The sequence below is a fragment of the Augochlora pura genome, chromosome 10, assembly GCF_028453695.1.
Source record: "Augochlora pura isolate Apur16 chromosome 10, APUR_v2.2.1, whole genome shotgun sequence".
In the NCBI taxonomy this organism is placed as follows: Eukaryota; Metazoa; Arthropoda; class Insecta; order Hymenoptera; family Halictidae; genus Augochlora; species Augochlora pura.
The window spans coordinates 1,864,805-1,879,065 of record NC_135781.1 but is presented as its reverse complement, the minus strand read 5'-3'; the positions used below and the strand labels follow the sequence as shown (position 1 = coordinate 1,879,065).

General features: G+C 39.6%; 1 protein-coding gene across 2 annotated transcripts; it reads right to left on the bottom strand.

The window, feature by feature from the left end:
- Positions 1 to 7,307: 7,307 nt before the first annotated feature.
- LOC144476307 (protein phosphatase 1H) lies at positions 7,308 to 10,260 on the bottom strand. Of its 2 annotated transcripts, none has more exons than XM_078193043.1 (6): positions 9,854 to 10,260; positions 9,513 to 9,770; positions 9,214 to 9,431; positions 8,871 to 9,141; positions 8,520 to 8,794; positions 7,308 to 8,460 (listed from the first exon to the last, which is right to left on the bottom strand). In XM_078193043.1, the coding sequence occupies exons 1-6, from the start codon at positions 10,037 to 10,039 to the stop codon at positions 8,205 to 8,207; spliced, it is 1,464 nt and encodes a 487-aa protein (XP_078049169.1). In that variant the 5' UTR covers positions 10,040 to 10,260; the 3' UTR covers positions 7,308 to 8,204. The 2 variants fall into 2 exon arrangements, with proteins under 2 accessions (XP_078049169.1, XP_078049170.1); XM_078193044.1 differs by having other exon boundaries at positions 8,532 to 8,794.
- Between the last annotated feature and the right edge of the window lie 4,001 nt (positions 10,261 to 14,261).

Sequence of the window (14,261 nt, the reverse complement as noted above, 5' to 3'; positions counted from 1 at the left end):
ACCGTCTCCGACGTCGAACGATAATCAACGATCCCGCCAGATTTATTTTCGGCCACCGTGAGCCGTAATTAACCCCTTCGCGCTCCGAACCCCGTTCACGAAGCTCACCGATAGATAACCGGGTGCTACTTTGTGGCAGAAACGTGCGTTTACGAACCCTTATATTATATTGTAGAGTTTTGGAATTAAGCATGGTATTATTGTGGAGATCGGAAAATAATGTCGTTTGTTTTGCTTGTATCGAATTCAAGTAGATACATTTTTAAGAAGTTTTTATATTTTATCAATGATGTAATCATGTGTTTATTTGTGTCACTATAGTAGTCGCTATAGCATTGTTCGAACTAATTATTAGAGTGTCATAACTATTTGAGCTATCACAGATATTTTTATTTCAATGGAGTCTTGGTCAGAAATATTTTGAAAAAATAGTCCTTTTAAACTGTAGATTATTAGATATTTTTATCACATTTGTTAACACGTTGATTGTAGCCTGTATCAGATTCAAAGACACAAAGAAGGGGATAAGTAAGAGATAAATAGGAAAGAAATAGATAAATATAGAAAAAAAGAAAGAACGAATGAAAGAAAGAAATTAAGGAGGAAAAAGATAAATAGATAAAGAAATAAAGTAAAGAAATAAATAAAGAAATAAAGTAAAGAAAGAAACGAAGAAATAAAGTAAAGAAAGAAATGAAGAAATAAAGTAAAGAAGAGAAACGAAGAAATAAATAAATCCATAGGCAAACAAACATTGCGCCACTCTGCGAAGAGAACGTTGCCCGGCTGGTTAAACAATGATCCGAGCTAATTGTCGACGAAGTAGCACCGTGATTTTAATTGTTATTCTATAGCCTCCGCGATAAAAGCTAGATTGGTTCCTAGTAAGCCTTTGTCGCTTCAATATCGTTGTACCACTTGATGTGGCAATATACAGGATGACCCATTTATATCGAACCCGTCAAACGTCTTAAAAATCGTAGATTATGATAATATTGATTAGTATATAATCTGATATCGGTAAAATTTGTCTAGGTTGACGCGTGAAGATGGTACTAAGATTATCTTCACTTTTTTAAACGCAACTATTTTTTTTTAGCTTTTTTAGCTATTTTAGCTATTTTATATATTTTAGCTATTTTATATATTTTCACTCATCAACTATAAAAATATTAACCAACCCCAAATTATGCTCCCTCAAAAACCAATCCTTTTCCCCAAAAACCAATCGCCTCTCAACCAAAATATTTTCCAACATCCCCAACAATTCCGAAAACATTTCAACAAATCCATACAATCGTGTCACCCAGTGTACACGCGTGTTGATTTTCGCACAGGTGCCGCAATTACCAGCGACATCCTCGCTCTCCGTTACTTCTTCGATACCTCCCACTCGAATTCTCATCGAGCACGTTACACAATGTAAATCTTGGACACCGTTTCCTTATCGTCGCAGAAAAAAAGAAAAAGAAATAAAGAGAAGCGACGAGAGGAGCGTTATCTCCGCTCCGACACCGAGGGGGAGAGCGAGGTACAATCGCCGCGCGTCGATTGGACGACGGTGAGCGTCGCCGGCGTTGGCCAAGATACCGCGAGGCAGCGTCCAGTTTGACGGATTAACGAGTACGCGTCCTTCAGCGTTCACAGAAATTGGATTTGGTTTCGCTCGGCCGATCGTCCGACGATTACATTGAACGGCGGCCGCGTTCACAGCGAGAGAGAGAGAGAGAGAGAGAGAGAGAGAGAGAGAGAGAGAGAGAGCGGCGGTGGTCGTCGTCGAAGAACGGAATCGTCCGTTTCCGTAGCGGGCTGCCCGCCAGATTACACGATTACAAGTTATGTCAGCGAAAATGGAGTTATTGGCGAGCGGAGCGCCGCCGCCGTCGCCGCGGAAGAACTTGCCCTGACGTACGCTAATGCGATATCGGATAACCGTTAGCGTGTCGTCGGCGACGACGCGCACGGAGGAAAAATCGTAGCTTGTAAACTAATTGATTTTAGAGCCTTAATTAGTTTTTGAGGGGAATGTAAGGGCGAATCGATTTGGGTAATTGTCGCGGAGGAAATTATAAAGGAATTAGAGTTTTTGAAGTGATAGTTTAGATTAATTTTGAGATGTGTTGTGGTGAGGATATTTTTATGCAACTTAGCTCAAATCAAAGCTGAAAGTGTTTACTTTAATACAGGGTATATCATATTGTAAGAAAATGGCGATACCATTTTGGAAAATTAAATAGAGTCGAACACTGTCATCGTGGGATTTATTGAACTTCACAATGACAATTTAAATAAATTTTCAGATGTGTTTCCGTGGAGATATTTTTATGCAATTTAGCTCAAATGAAAGTTGAAACTGTCTACTTTAATACTGGGTAAATAATATTGCAACAAAATGCCGAGTTCACTTCGAGAAATTAAAAAAACTCGACCACTGACATCGTCCATTTCCATATTTAATAAAGAATCCACACCAACTTATTAAAATCATAATTAAATTAAATCACAGCCGCATGGAACAATTTAAATTAATATATAATATCAAGACATTATTATATATATCAAGAAGATTGACACAATGAGTCCAGCTCGTGCAGAAGCTGTCGCAAGCAACGAGCAGGAAAAAATAGCTTTGAGAACGCTTCCACGAGATCGTTTCCCTGTTCCGTTTCTGTCATATCCGGGTTGTAGAGAAACGAACAGCGCGAACTGCGATTACGACGATTTGATTACGAACCGCGTATTTTCTATGAGAATGGCCGAGAGCGGGTCTGCTCCTTTGATATAACAGCAGGAGAGATTCGCATACGGCGGAATGGTAACTCTTTCAGCATCTCACGGGAAACATCTGTCATTAGGTTAATTTGCTCCCTTGCCTGGAACACTCGTTTCTTCCTGCCTCTCTCTCTTTCTCTCTCTTTCTCTCTCTGTATCGCTCTCTGTCTTTATTGATCTCTCTCTAACGCTCTCTCTCTCTTTCTCTCTCTCTCCCTCTCTCTCTCTCTCTCTCTCTCTCTCTCTCTTCCCATTGCTCTCCCTCTCTTTATTGCTCTCTCTCTCTCTCTCTCTCTCTCTCTCTCTCTCTCTATTGCTCTCTCTCTCTATAATGCACTCTCCTTACCCGTCGTCTCCTCACGTCTTAAACAAAATTGTTGCTATAATCCACGCCGGTCCGTAGATCTATCTTTGGCGATAGAGATCGGCTATCGCGATCCGCGGAATAAAAATCCCGCGACAACATCTTATACCAGCAATCAATTACCGTAATCTATCAGTCACCGTGTAATTGTCGCGAGGCCTTCGTCGACTCGTTTACAATTATCGTTCGATTTCCACAAGTTTCTTCGAGTTGTTTTCCTCGGCGAACGCGATTTCTTCATCAGCTGCAATCGACGATGTTTCGACACCGGTGTGAATAACATTTTCTTTTTCCGATCTATAGTACTCGTATATAGTGTAGTATATTTTTTGTTGTGTAGTAATTTTTATTGGATTTATAGGAAATTGAACGTTTTATTTTTTATACAGTGAATAACATTTTCTTTTTCAATCTATAGTATAAATATCTATATAATATAAATATCTATAATATCTCAATTTGAATATAAATAGACTTCAATCACTTTTGAAATAAATAAACTTCCATAAAACTAAATTATAAACAAATGACGGTACTATAAACCTTAACCGTGAAATATAAACTTCGACAACATGATTCATAAGTACAGTTCCACTTAGAAATATAGACGGGGACAATAGTTCCTCAGCGAACGAAAGCGCGTCGGAAATGGAGGATTAAAAGTCGCCTAAAAAGGGTCCAAGTTATTAACAATCTAAATGTAATAGAAATATAAATAATCCGTCGTTATTAATGTATACGTCCGTCAAGGACGGTCTAGGATTCCCTTAAAATATGTAGACGGTAAATGCGCGGCAAGACACGAAACACTGGTCACATAATCCCTCGACAGCAAACTTGTCGCATTATCCGTTGCATCACGTTCGGCAACTAGGCGTGAGTTTACAGCTAAAGGGACATTAGGTACGAGGAGGTGGAGGCGGAGGAGGACAAGCCTAAGACAGCTGACAACGGGCACGAGCCACCTGAGGAACTAACGAGGCGAAGTCGACTTGGCACCCTGTGAAATCCATAGAAACGGGACGAATTACCGCGAACTACTCGCGCGAAATACCGAGCGTCGCCGTTTCTCTGCGATTTCGCCGTCTTTTAGCTGCAGAAAATCGGAACGAAAATGAACCGATTAACGAAAGGAAAAAGAAGAGAAAAAGGAGCCTTGAAAAGAGTCAAATTGACCCTTGGATCGGTACACCTTGGATCAGTACACACCATGTGACGCGAGGCGTCGATAAACAAATCAAAATTTTCTCGATGCATTAAATCCGTTAAAATTATCCTGAAAAAATACATTAACAATAAAATCTCGCATTGAATAAAAATTAAGAGGATTTTATATAAATTTTAGGCGACAACTTGAAATAATTTCAGTAGGATTCTCTGTTATACCTGTCATCGCTCGATTATCGCGACACACACTATAGCGCGCTCTGGAAAGAGATCGTCTTGAGCGCTTAATTCGCAATTTTTCCTTTCGAATTGCATCCGAGACGCTTTTCGGACGCCGCGGCAACGATGAGGGCAAAGATACATCATGTCCTATCGTAGGAAGCCATCAATGGCGTAACCGGGGGAAGCCGTCCAAAGTTCTCCTAACGATGATGCATCGCGGTGAGCGGCGCGAGAGACCCCTAACTTGCCGGCCATTCCGATACACCGTAAGTTACCCGTTCTTTCTCGCTTTCTCCGTCTCCTGCCCCCCCCCCCCCCGCCCCCCCCCCCCCCCGCCCCCTTCCCCCCCTTTCTCTCCTCCCCTCCCCCCCCTCCCCCCCCCCCCCCCCCCCATCTTATCCTTTCTTTCACCGCCCTTACACCGTAGGGCCAGGAGGCATTACGTCCCCCGGTATCCTCGAAGTTGCCATCGATGATGACTGTGACAGATAGCCATGCTATAACTCGTGAAAAACGGATCCGACGTCGCCCGGCCTCATGGCGCAAAGGAGAAGAACAAAACGAAAGTTAGATGGATATATTAGGAGCACAAATTAGTTCGGTCCGTTTTCAAAAGATAGCTCTGGCTGTTATAACTGTTTCGTAGTAACAACTGATTTCAATTGTTTCTGAGAGGTTAGGTATCTGCCGATAACATTCAGTTTATATTGCTTCGAGTTTCATTTAATACACCTGTTTTTTACTCGGTTGAATATGTCAAGTTTTGTGTTAACTAAGCAGATTTTAGTTTTCTGCTTTAATTGGAAGAAAAGTGCAGCTTTTGCTCCAATGCTTTTGCAACAAAATGCTCCAACTGATAAATCATGTAGGGAATGGTTTCGACGCTTTAAGAATGGTGATTTCAGTGTTGAAGACAAGCCTCGCTCTGGGCAGCCAACAAAATTTGAAGACAATCAATTGGAGGCATTACTCGATGAAGATCCGAGTCGAACGCAAGAGGAGCTTGCAGAATCATTGGGAGTTACCCAACAAGCAGTTTCCGTACGATTGACATGCATGGGAATGATTCGCAAGCAAGGCAATTGGGTGCCGTGTGAACTGAAACAGAGAGACATTTAAAGGCGATTTTTCGGACCGCACTATACACCGCGAACAAAAAGGTCAACGTACGCGGCGCGCGGTTCGTGAATTGCGTCCGCTTGAAAATTGTGCGAACGCCCATCAATTCTCGTTTGTCGTGCTGGATGGCCGCATTATAGCGTCGAATGGCGGCACCCCGTTTACCAAGAAATCGAACGCGTGTTAAGGCGTTCCCGCAAATTGGGGAACAAGCGCGGTTTTTTCCATTTGTTTCAATTACCCGGCGAAAGAAAGGAAACTTTGGCCGCCTTTCGGCGGACGCGCAAATAAGGGCCGCGATAATAAGGCTTTCAGAATGATCCATTAGACTAAGCCGACTTTCAAATGATCGCGAGAGTAACTTTTTAGGATTTAAGGTCGTTGAAGGGGTCAATGAGAAGCTGTCGCCATTGTTTCAACCCCCGAAGTAGACGGTAAAGGTGATTCTAGGTTTTAACCCTTTTCCTAGACCATTTTCTTCATATCAATTTTTATATGACATAAGCTATATAAAGTTTATACTACAAAAATGATATCAATTTTATATCACCTAATTTATATAAATTTTATACCACTTAAATTATACGAATTTCATATCATATAAATAATATAAAATTAGACTTTCCAATTTTATATCCTAATTTCATAATAATAATAATAAGAAGAAGAAATTTGTTAACGTGACTAGTAAGCAAACGGTTGCCATAACCTGCTGATTCCACTCGAATCACTATAAGTGTAATCAGAGACAATTTACCAGGTTCGCGTGAAATCGGATCTATTTATATTTACAGCGATTTATTTTCAACGATCTCCGAAGCTTTTATTGATAATTTCCATGAAAAAGTTTATCATCCATGTTCCGCGTTATCGCGTCTATGGTAGTTATCGTTTTCACGATCCGGCAAACATCTGAAACAATTCATCCGATAATCGTAACACGAGCCGCCGACGATACCATCTAAAGTGTTCTTTGAAATCGATATTTAATAATCTTTCTTAGAAAAGCGGTGCTTTTAAATTATATTGTTTACAAGTTTGTCGCGATGACTAGATTTCATTCCGCGATACTATCGATTGTCCGAAATAGATACTAGATCTTCCTTTAAAATTTTAATATAAAGTCATTGACGTTGATTGTAAATATTTTTAACATTTTTACCACTTCAAATTACAATTACTGGATTTTCCTAAAAGTGAAAATTTTTCTAAAGCATAAATTAAAGTGTAATATAATAATAATAAATATATAATAATTTCTCAAAGTATAAATTACTCGTTATTATTACAGCTTTTTATTTTAAACAATTCTAAGAAATCATTTTTATTCTTCAACAAAATGGATATTTAACAATTCTGCGAAGCCGACTGATTCGGAATTAAATGATCAGCTGATAAATTCTTCGATTGTGAGATCGCCTGAAAATAACTATCTAATCACCTGTTTCAAAATTGTTATTTAAAGGAATATTTTCAAGCGTATTTGCTAAAAGTCAATCACTACAATGTTAATGTATTCGCATGGTAACAAAAGCGTTAAAACACAAAGTTCGCGTCGCTTAAAAGAAAGCAATCAATTCAAATATGCAATTATTATTAAAATTAATTCATCAATGATTAAAATTAGCGATTAATTGGTTAACTACAAACGAGGCCGTCGGTGTCCGAATGAATACAATGAACGTTTATTCAAATTTTTTTCTCAATTACAATATCGACATCGAAATAAAAATAGAATATATAAAGACGAGATAAAACTTACGTTCCTATTATATTCATCACTAAAAAAAGAAAAGGCAATAACGCACCTTTTATATACAATATCTTTTTATTCGTGGTCATCGAAGGGGATTGGTGGATCAACCACGTAAAGACGATTCCGTACATACGCGTACATACTGTGATTTTCGAGTAGTTGTTATTCAAATAAAAAGTAATAAAGATCAAAAATCCAAAAAAAAATAGAGATAAAAATAAATAGAAAATAAAAACGAACGATATTTAATCGCCGCAATGTAACATTCTTATATGGTTCCGATAATATCACCGCCGGACAAATTCGTCCGCCGCACTCTCCCTCTGCGTCTCTGTGTTTATATCGATGGTTCGCGCGCGGCGCGCAAAATAAAATATAATGCACACGCACACACTGCGGAAGCTAAAGAAACACTGTACCCGTGTCTACTTTGGATGCTGCGTAACGCTTAAAAATTAAGTTACAGTTATGCTCGATATGCGCTAAACATTGGAATGTTCGGTTAAATAATTATATGGCGTTCGTCTAATTTACAATCAACGAAAGGTGGCAGTATACGCTAAACTATCCACTCCAAATAAGAATAAAACCGTTTGGAAAGTTTCTTCTGTGTTCATTTCTTTGTTTTTGTTTCTTTGAAACTGCAATGTACATAGAAATTGTTACTTTTTTCAAAAGCAATCGTAAAAGCAACGTACGGTTCCGGTGTATGCTACGCTATAACTCTGTGAATAATCTTGCTCGATCATAACCTATATACTAAATTATAAATTAATCCGTTACGGTAGATTTGGTCGTATACTGTTATGTGGAATTGTTTGACGATATGTGTATCGAATCCATAGAATATCTTCTCTCCTGGTGCAACGTTTTCAGCCATTGCTTGTGCTCGCAGGAGTACGGATACAATGGAACAACTAGAACACTGATGTCGTCGACCGACGCCATCGGCAGAAACTTTTTGTCCGTCTCCTCGGGACTGTCCGATTTACCTACCCAGACTCGACCGATCAATCTACCCCTCGCCGCCTGCACTAATTCTTGAGCACCCATCGTGAGCCTGAAATAAAGAACCACGGTCGTATACCACACGTCGTTGGAACGTGTACTTTAACTTACAGGGAGGGATACCTATATTCTAGCGATGGCGTGTCCGGGGCTAGAGTTTTCCTAAGTATGTTCGCTGCCGCTTTGTCCGACACGACGTCCCAGAGGCCGTCCGTGGCCACGATAACGCAATCGCGTTCCGTGAGGTAGCAGATCTTATCCAATTTAATCGACTGCACCTCCGGCTGCGACGATAGGAATGGTTTTATGTTTACTCCCGTGTTAGCTGCCTTCAATCCGTGATCTCCGAATCCGCGCGTCACTCCTATAGTTCCCATCACTCGGCTCTGAACAAGAATTTTACAACGAATTTGTATCCAGAATCGTTCCCAGTCTATTTACGAAGATATCGAAGATAATCACCCTTTTTCCGTGACCAGAAATAAGAGGTAGTTTCAAATCAGAATGAGATAATACTTTATACGCCCAGCCAGTCATGTAAGGTTCTCTATATAAAACCATGGAGCCTAACTCTTTCCGTAAAGGACGTTCCCGAAATTCTAGCGGCGTGAAATGATTAGACAGCAACTCGTTGCTTCTTAGAAGACCGAGCGCTCTGACGCGATCAGACTCTGAATCAGGAGTGTGATCTCTCGTCAACGCGTACTGGGCGTCCTCCTTCACTAATATAGCCCTGTTGTCATTAGACACTCGTTAGAAAATCTTGCAACTTCCGTCTGCGCGCGCAAGGAACAGAAAGTTTTACCTAGAATCTCCAGCACCTGCTGCGTATAATCTACCATTAAGGAATAAAATAGTAATCGCTGTACAACCACCGCCTCCACCTTGAGCCTGAGCTTCTACCATCTGATCCATCTGTCTGTACGCTAGCTCAATAGCACCGATAACTAAATCTGTACCGCTTATCAGTTCATCCTCGTCATCGTTTAATAACATATTCCCTGGTATCGCCATTAACCTTTCCTGGAACAAAGATAATATAAATTAGAAAATATGTTTTATAATAAAAATGAGAATGAGTAAAGAATTAACAATTGTTATTACAAGGATTATTTTATGAAGTTGTAGCCTCGCAGTCAAAGCAACTTGGTAACCGGCGTGCCCATCAAACATGGAAAACATGACGTAAGGCAACGTGACGTTCACATCGTTTAATTTTAGATCTCCCCTGGTCGCAGAGGCTTGGTCTTCGTTCCAAGTGCTTTTCCCAGCGTTTATACATTCAGCGTAGCCAGCACACCATGGCAGTCGACTCAGATCTCTTGGAACTATGATCGGTCTAACTGTATGATCCGCGCTCACCTATATAAGACACAGATTGGATATAGTTGTTTGTTAACAAGTATAGTGTACAGTGACAATCACAATACTTCAAGGCAACACACCTGTGTCTCCTCAGCTGTTAACCCTAAAAAACCTGGACGACTGTACGGCTTATTTTCTACCTCGGTGGCGAAATTCGAATTAATGTAATCCGTTATCGCGTCGTTATCCGAATCGTTTGGATATTGTAGGCCGAGCTCGCTTGCGCCCACAGCGTTCATAAACGCCGATTTAAATCTGTTCAGCATTTTTCTCTGGCTAAGCACGGGGCACGGACACGACGAATACGATGCCTAATAAACACGGCGAACTCCGACATAACACATAATCTTTATTAGGTGAACGACACTTTCGTTAGCAGCATTTTATAATTATGTTTTCGTTTCTACGAAGTTTTTAACACGGACAAGGCGCACGGAATAGACCGAGCATCTTGCGGGCCTTTGTGGGCTTTCGCGATCAGTGTCTAGCTACCTTATCGACCTGATATTTTACGCATGATTGTAATGACCTCTTCTCATGTGCAACGTAGCACCGAGAGACGTAAGTCTCTTTCAACGTAGTTATTACGTTATTGTGGAGGAGGTATAGGGGACATCCTGTGTCCAAGTACTTAGCACGAATCGGGTGTTCTTTATGCCTCATTTAATTCGGAGTTTTAGTCGGGAATTGGATACCAGTGCCATCTGGTATGTAAAATGTACTATAGGCACTGGATTTGTACAGATATTGCAATTTTTAGACTCTTCTGACTCGGTTTGAAGCACCTTTTTACCAGTTTGTTACCGATAGTTCTTGTAAAATGAACAGTTTAGCAAGAAGAGAGTTTTCTGTATATTCCATTTTTACTACGAGTGAGGAATATTATCTGGAGGCAATAAATGAATATAGTATGTATGACACATGTACTATAGAATTACGATATAAAGTGCAATTATTTCGACAGTTGATCAAATATTTTCTAGTAATTACATAATCTTTAGTTATTCATTATAATCATTCATTTATAATCATTACTCTGTCGATAAATGTGGCCAACAGTTTGACCATTTCGTCACTGCATGGCGCTGTACAGGGGTTGAAAAAAGCTACCCCATTTTGTCATTAGCACGCCGCAACTATTGCAAAAACTATTTATTTTTAACAATATAATGATCGTCGTTTGGTTTGAATACGTACCTCAACCCTTTTGACTCGATGCGATTCGAACGCTGCGTAGCTGAACCCCGTCAGCCGGACGTTCGAGTGTTCGCCACGAGCTATAGTAAACGCCATGAACGAAGAAAAGGTGACTCGAAGTAAAGGGTTGGAACAACGAAAAGTAAGAAATTCCTAGAACAAATAATTGGGTTCTTCAGAAAGTAATTTCGAAGGACCTAATTTTTTCACAACCCAACGTCATACTTAAGCTCTGCATAATTATTATATATTTGGACAACTAATATAGCAAGCCTTGTTTGTTAAAAATTTTCGATTCTTTGCAATAGTTTTTGTTCAGTGATCTATTGTGTTTCATTTCCATCGGAAAGAGAACGAAATGACTTTCCGAACAACGCAATAAAATTTCTTTTCTTCTGTTTTTTGCCGGTTAGGTTCGCAACCCGTTCTTTTAACTCGTGCATTGTTATATTTTTTGTAATGTTCATTTTATTATTCGTTAAATCTTTACAGTGTCATTGGAACTTTCTTGTGCCGCGCGAACGCGATTTTCCGCCATTAAATCGATCGAAACCCTCGCCGGGTCTGGCCTCTCTCTCTCTCTTTCTCTCTCGCTCGCATTCTCATTCTCATTCTCACTCTTTCTAAACCCTTTCTTTCCACACCGTTCGACTTAACGCTAAAAAAACAATGTTGTTCGCGGATCGTGTCTGTTCGCCACCGCGACGAGCGTCGCTTCCCTTTATCCCACGTTTTTTTTCCATTTATAATTTTCAAATCGATTGCCCTCGATTAAGCAATAATAATAATTATCCGGTACAAGTTAATCGTACAATAGTTTCTAAGGTAAGGATGATCTCCCCTTAAGCGCATGTACAGAGATAAAACTTTCCTCTACAATTTGAGCATACCGCGCGGCTTTTATTTTATTTTATTTATTTATTTATTTTTCTCCCCTTAAATCGCTTACGTTTTTTATTTTATTTTTTCTCCCCTTGAATCGCTTACGCTTTTTTATTTTTTCTCCCCTTAAATCGCTTACAGTTTTTATTTCTTTTTTCTTCCCCCCCCCCCCTTAAATCGCTTACGTTTTTTATTTCATTTTTTTTCATTAATATTATCTCGTTTTTTACGATTTATTATTACAAACGTGCGCGGATCTCGTCGCTCTTGTTTTTTCTTCTTTTCCTTTCGTTTGAATCTGCTACTGTAACGCACGTCCATCGTTTATCATACGTTTATTTATTTATTTATTTATCTTTTTTTTTCAATTTCAATTCGATTGAAAATTAACGATTTTTAACCCTTTCTACACGTTTTTTCTTTTTAGTCACGCGTTTACGTTTATGTCGCGCGCGCGTTATTATTAAATATTAATAATTCTCTCTCTGTTAGAATCGTGCCTCTGTTCGTTTTTTTTTTAAATCCTAACCTCTCGTTCGCGTTTTTCTTTTTAATTTAGCGTTCGTCCACGCGGGCAGATTGTTCGATTCGCGCGCGGATCTTAGTTTTTAAATTAGCTCCGTTTCTCTCTCTCTCTCTCCCTCTTTATTTTCATTTCAATTTATTTAATTGGTTTAACCTAGCTTTATCTTTATTTCCTCTCTTTTTCTTCTCTTCTTTAGCTCGTGTTAGACTATTCGTAGTTTATTAATGTATTTTTTCGTTCGCTTTTGTTTTATCCCTTTTTCTTTTTTTATTGGCGATTCGTTTTCTATTTCTCTTTCGGCGGTCTCGTTTATAGGCGTTAATAAAAATAATAATAATAATAATAATTAATAATAATTTAAATCACGTGTACAACGCCTATAAAGAGTCAGCGAGCAGAGGAACGAGAATGTCGAACGGCGACGCGAATGATCAGCACTCGTTTTCTTTTTTGTTTGTTCGTTTCTCGGTACTTTCGCCCATTTGTTATTTAATTATTTATTTAGTCGTTATTATCTGCTAGTTTCGCCGGTCTGAGAGGAGATCGTGGCTGATCACTTTATTTGAAATTTTCAGTTTGCATTGAAAATATGCAATTACAAATATAGACGAAATAGAAACAAATTTAAACGATTTATGCGACCGCGAAGAAAATAGTATTTTAATAATTTATTTAATAATATTTAATAAGTTCGAAATAATTTTTCGAATACGGGGTATTAAATAAAAAAAAAAAACATTATCCTATATATTTTGACCTATCTAAAATAGCCTAAAAATTGTATTAACAAGAGACTGAATACTAAAAAAGTAGACCTTGAATACTAAAAAAGATCCTCTATATAAATAAATAAATAATCGCAGCGTCAGCCGCGATCTCCTCGTCCAGAACGGGCCAGTGTAAAATCGCGCGACTTGCTTATAGTTATCGCAAAAAAAAAGAATGCGGCGAACGGAGAGCGCGGTTTCCGATCGAGTGATTGCCATCCGCATCGCTCGCTTTCCGGTTCGCAATTCGCCGGGGTGCTTTCTCGCGCGTAAGGATAATACAGAATATACGATCGCGTGTGTATGTGTAATGTGTGTCGCGTGTGTAACGTGTGTACAGATGCGTCTCGCGCGTACAGAGACTATGTACAATATGGTCGGTTTAATGGCCGAGATGACGGTATCATCTTCGTCTCGGATTATCATCTTCGTGACGATTGGTTCGTCATTGTGCGTCCGTTCAGAGTGGCATGCGATGGGGGCTTCGTTTCTCTTTTTTTGTGCGGATAGATCGCATGGACTCGGTTTTTATACAGGGATGAGAGCGGTTGGTAGTCGAGAGGAGATGATGGGATGCGATTACATGGCGTCCCATAAGTGAATAAAAAAAAAACAGAAGAGAAAGCTTCCTTAGTTGATTTGGAGCAACTTTTTCCTTTACAAGAATTTTCTACGACGCTTCGTTCGCGAGTTATTAAAGAAAAACGGTGACCAATCAGAGACGAGCTCTACTGGCCCTAGCTTATCGGCGCCTCTCATTCGTCACCGTTTTTCGCTAATAACTCGTGAACGAAGTGTCGTAGAACATTTTCGCAAAGGAAAAAGTTGCTTAAAATTATCCCAGGAACCCATATCTATCCACCTTTGAGCAACTTATGGGACACCATGAAAACTATGCTCAAAAAGAACTGGCACAAAATTTAAACACAATTTTTGCGATTGCAGCTGGTCGGCTGTTAGACGTCGATGATCAGGGACGAATTTTAGTGAGCCCTTGCATTAGGAATAGCCTCATGTAGGGGCCCAGATATTATGGTATATTTTGTGCCAGTCCCTGTCGAGCGAATAGGAGCAGGCTCTGGTTTAGGAAATGGTGAACGAGCCTTTTGGTCTTCG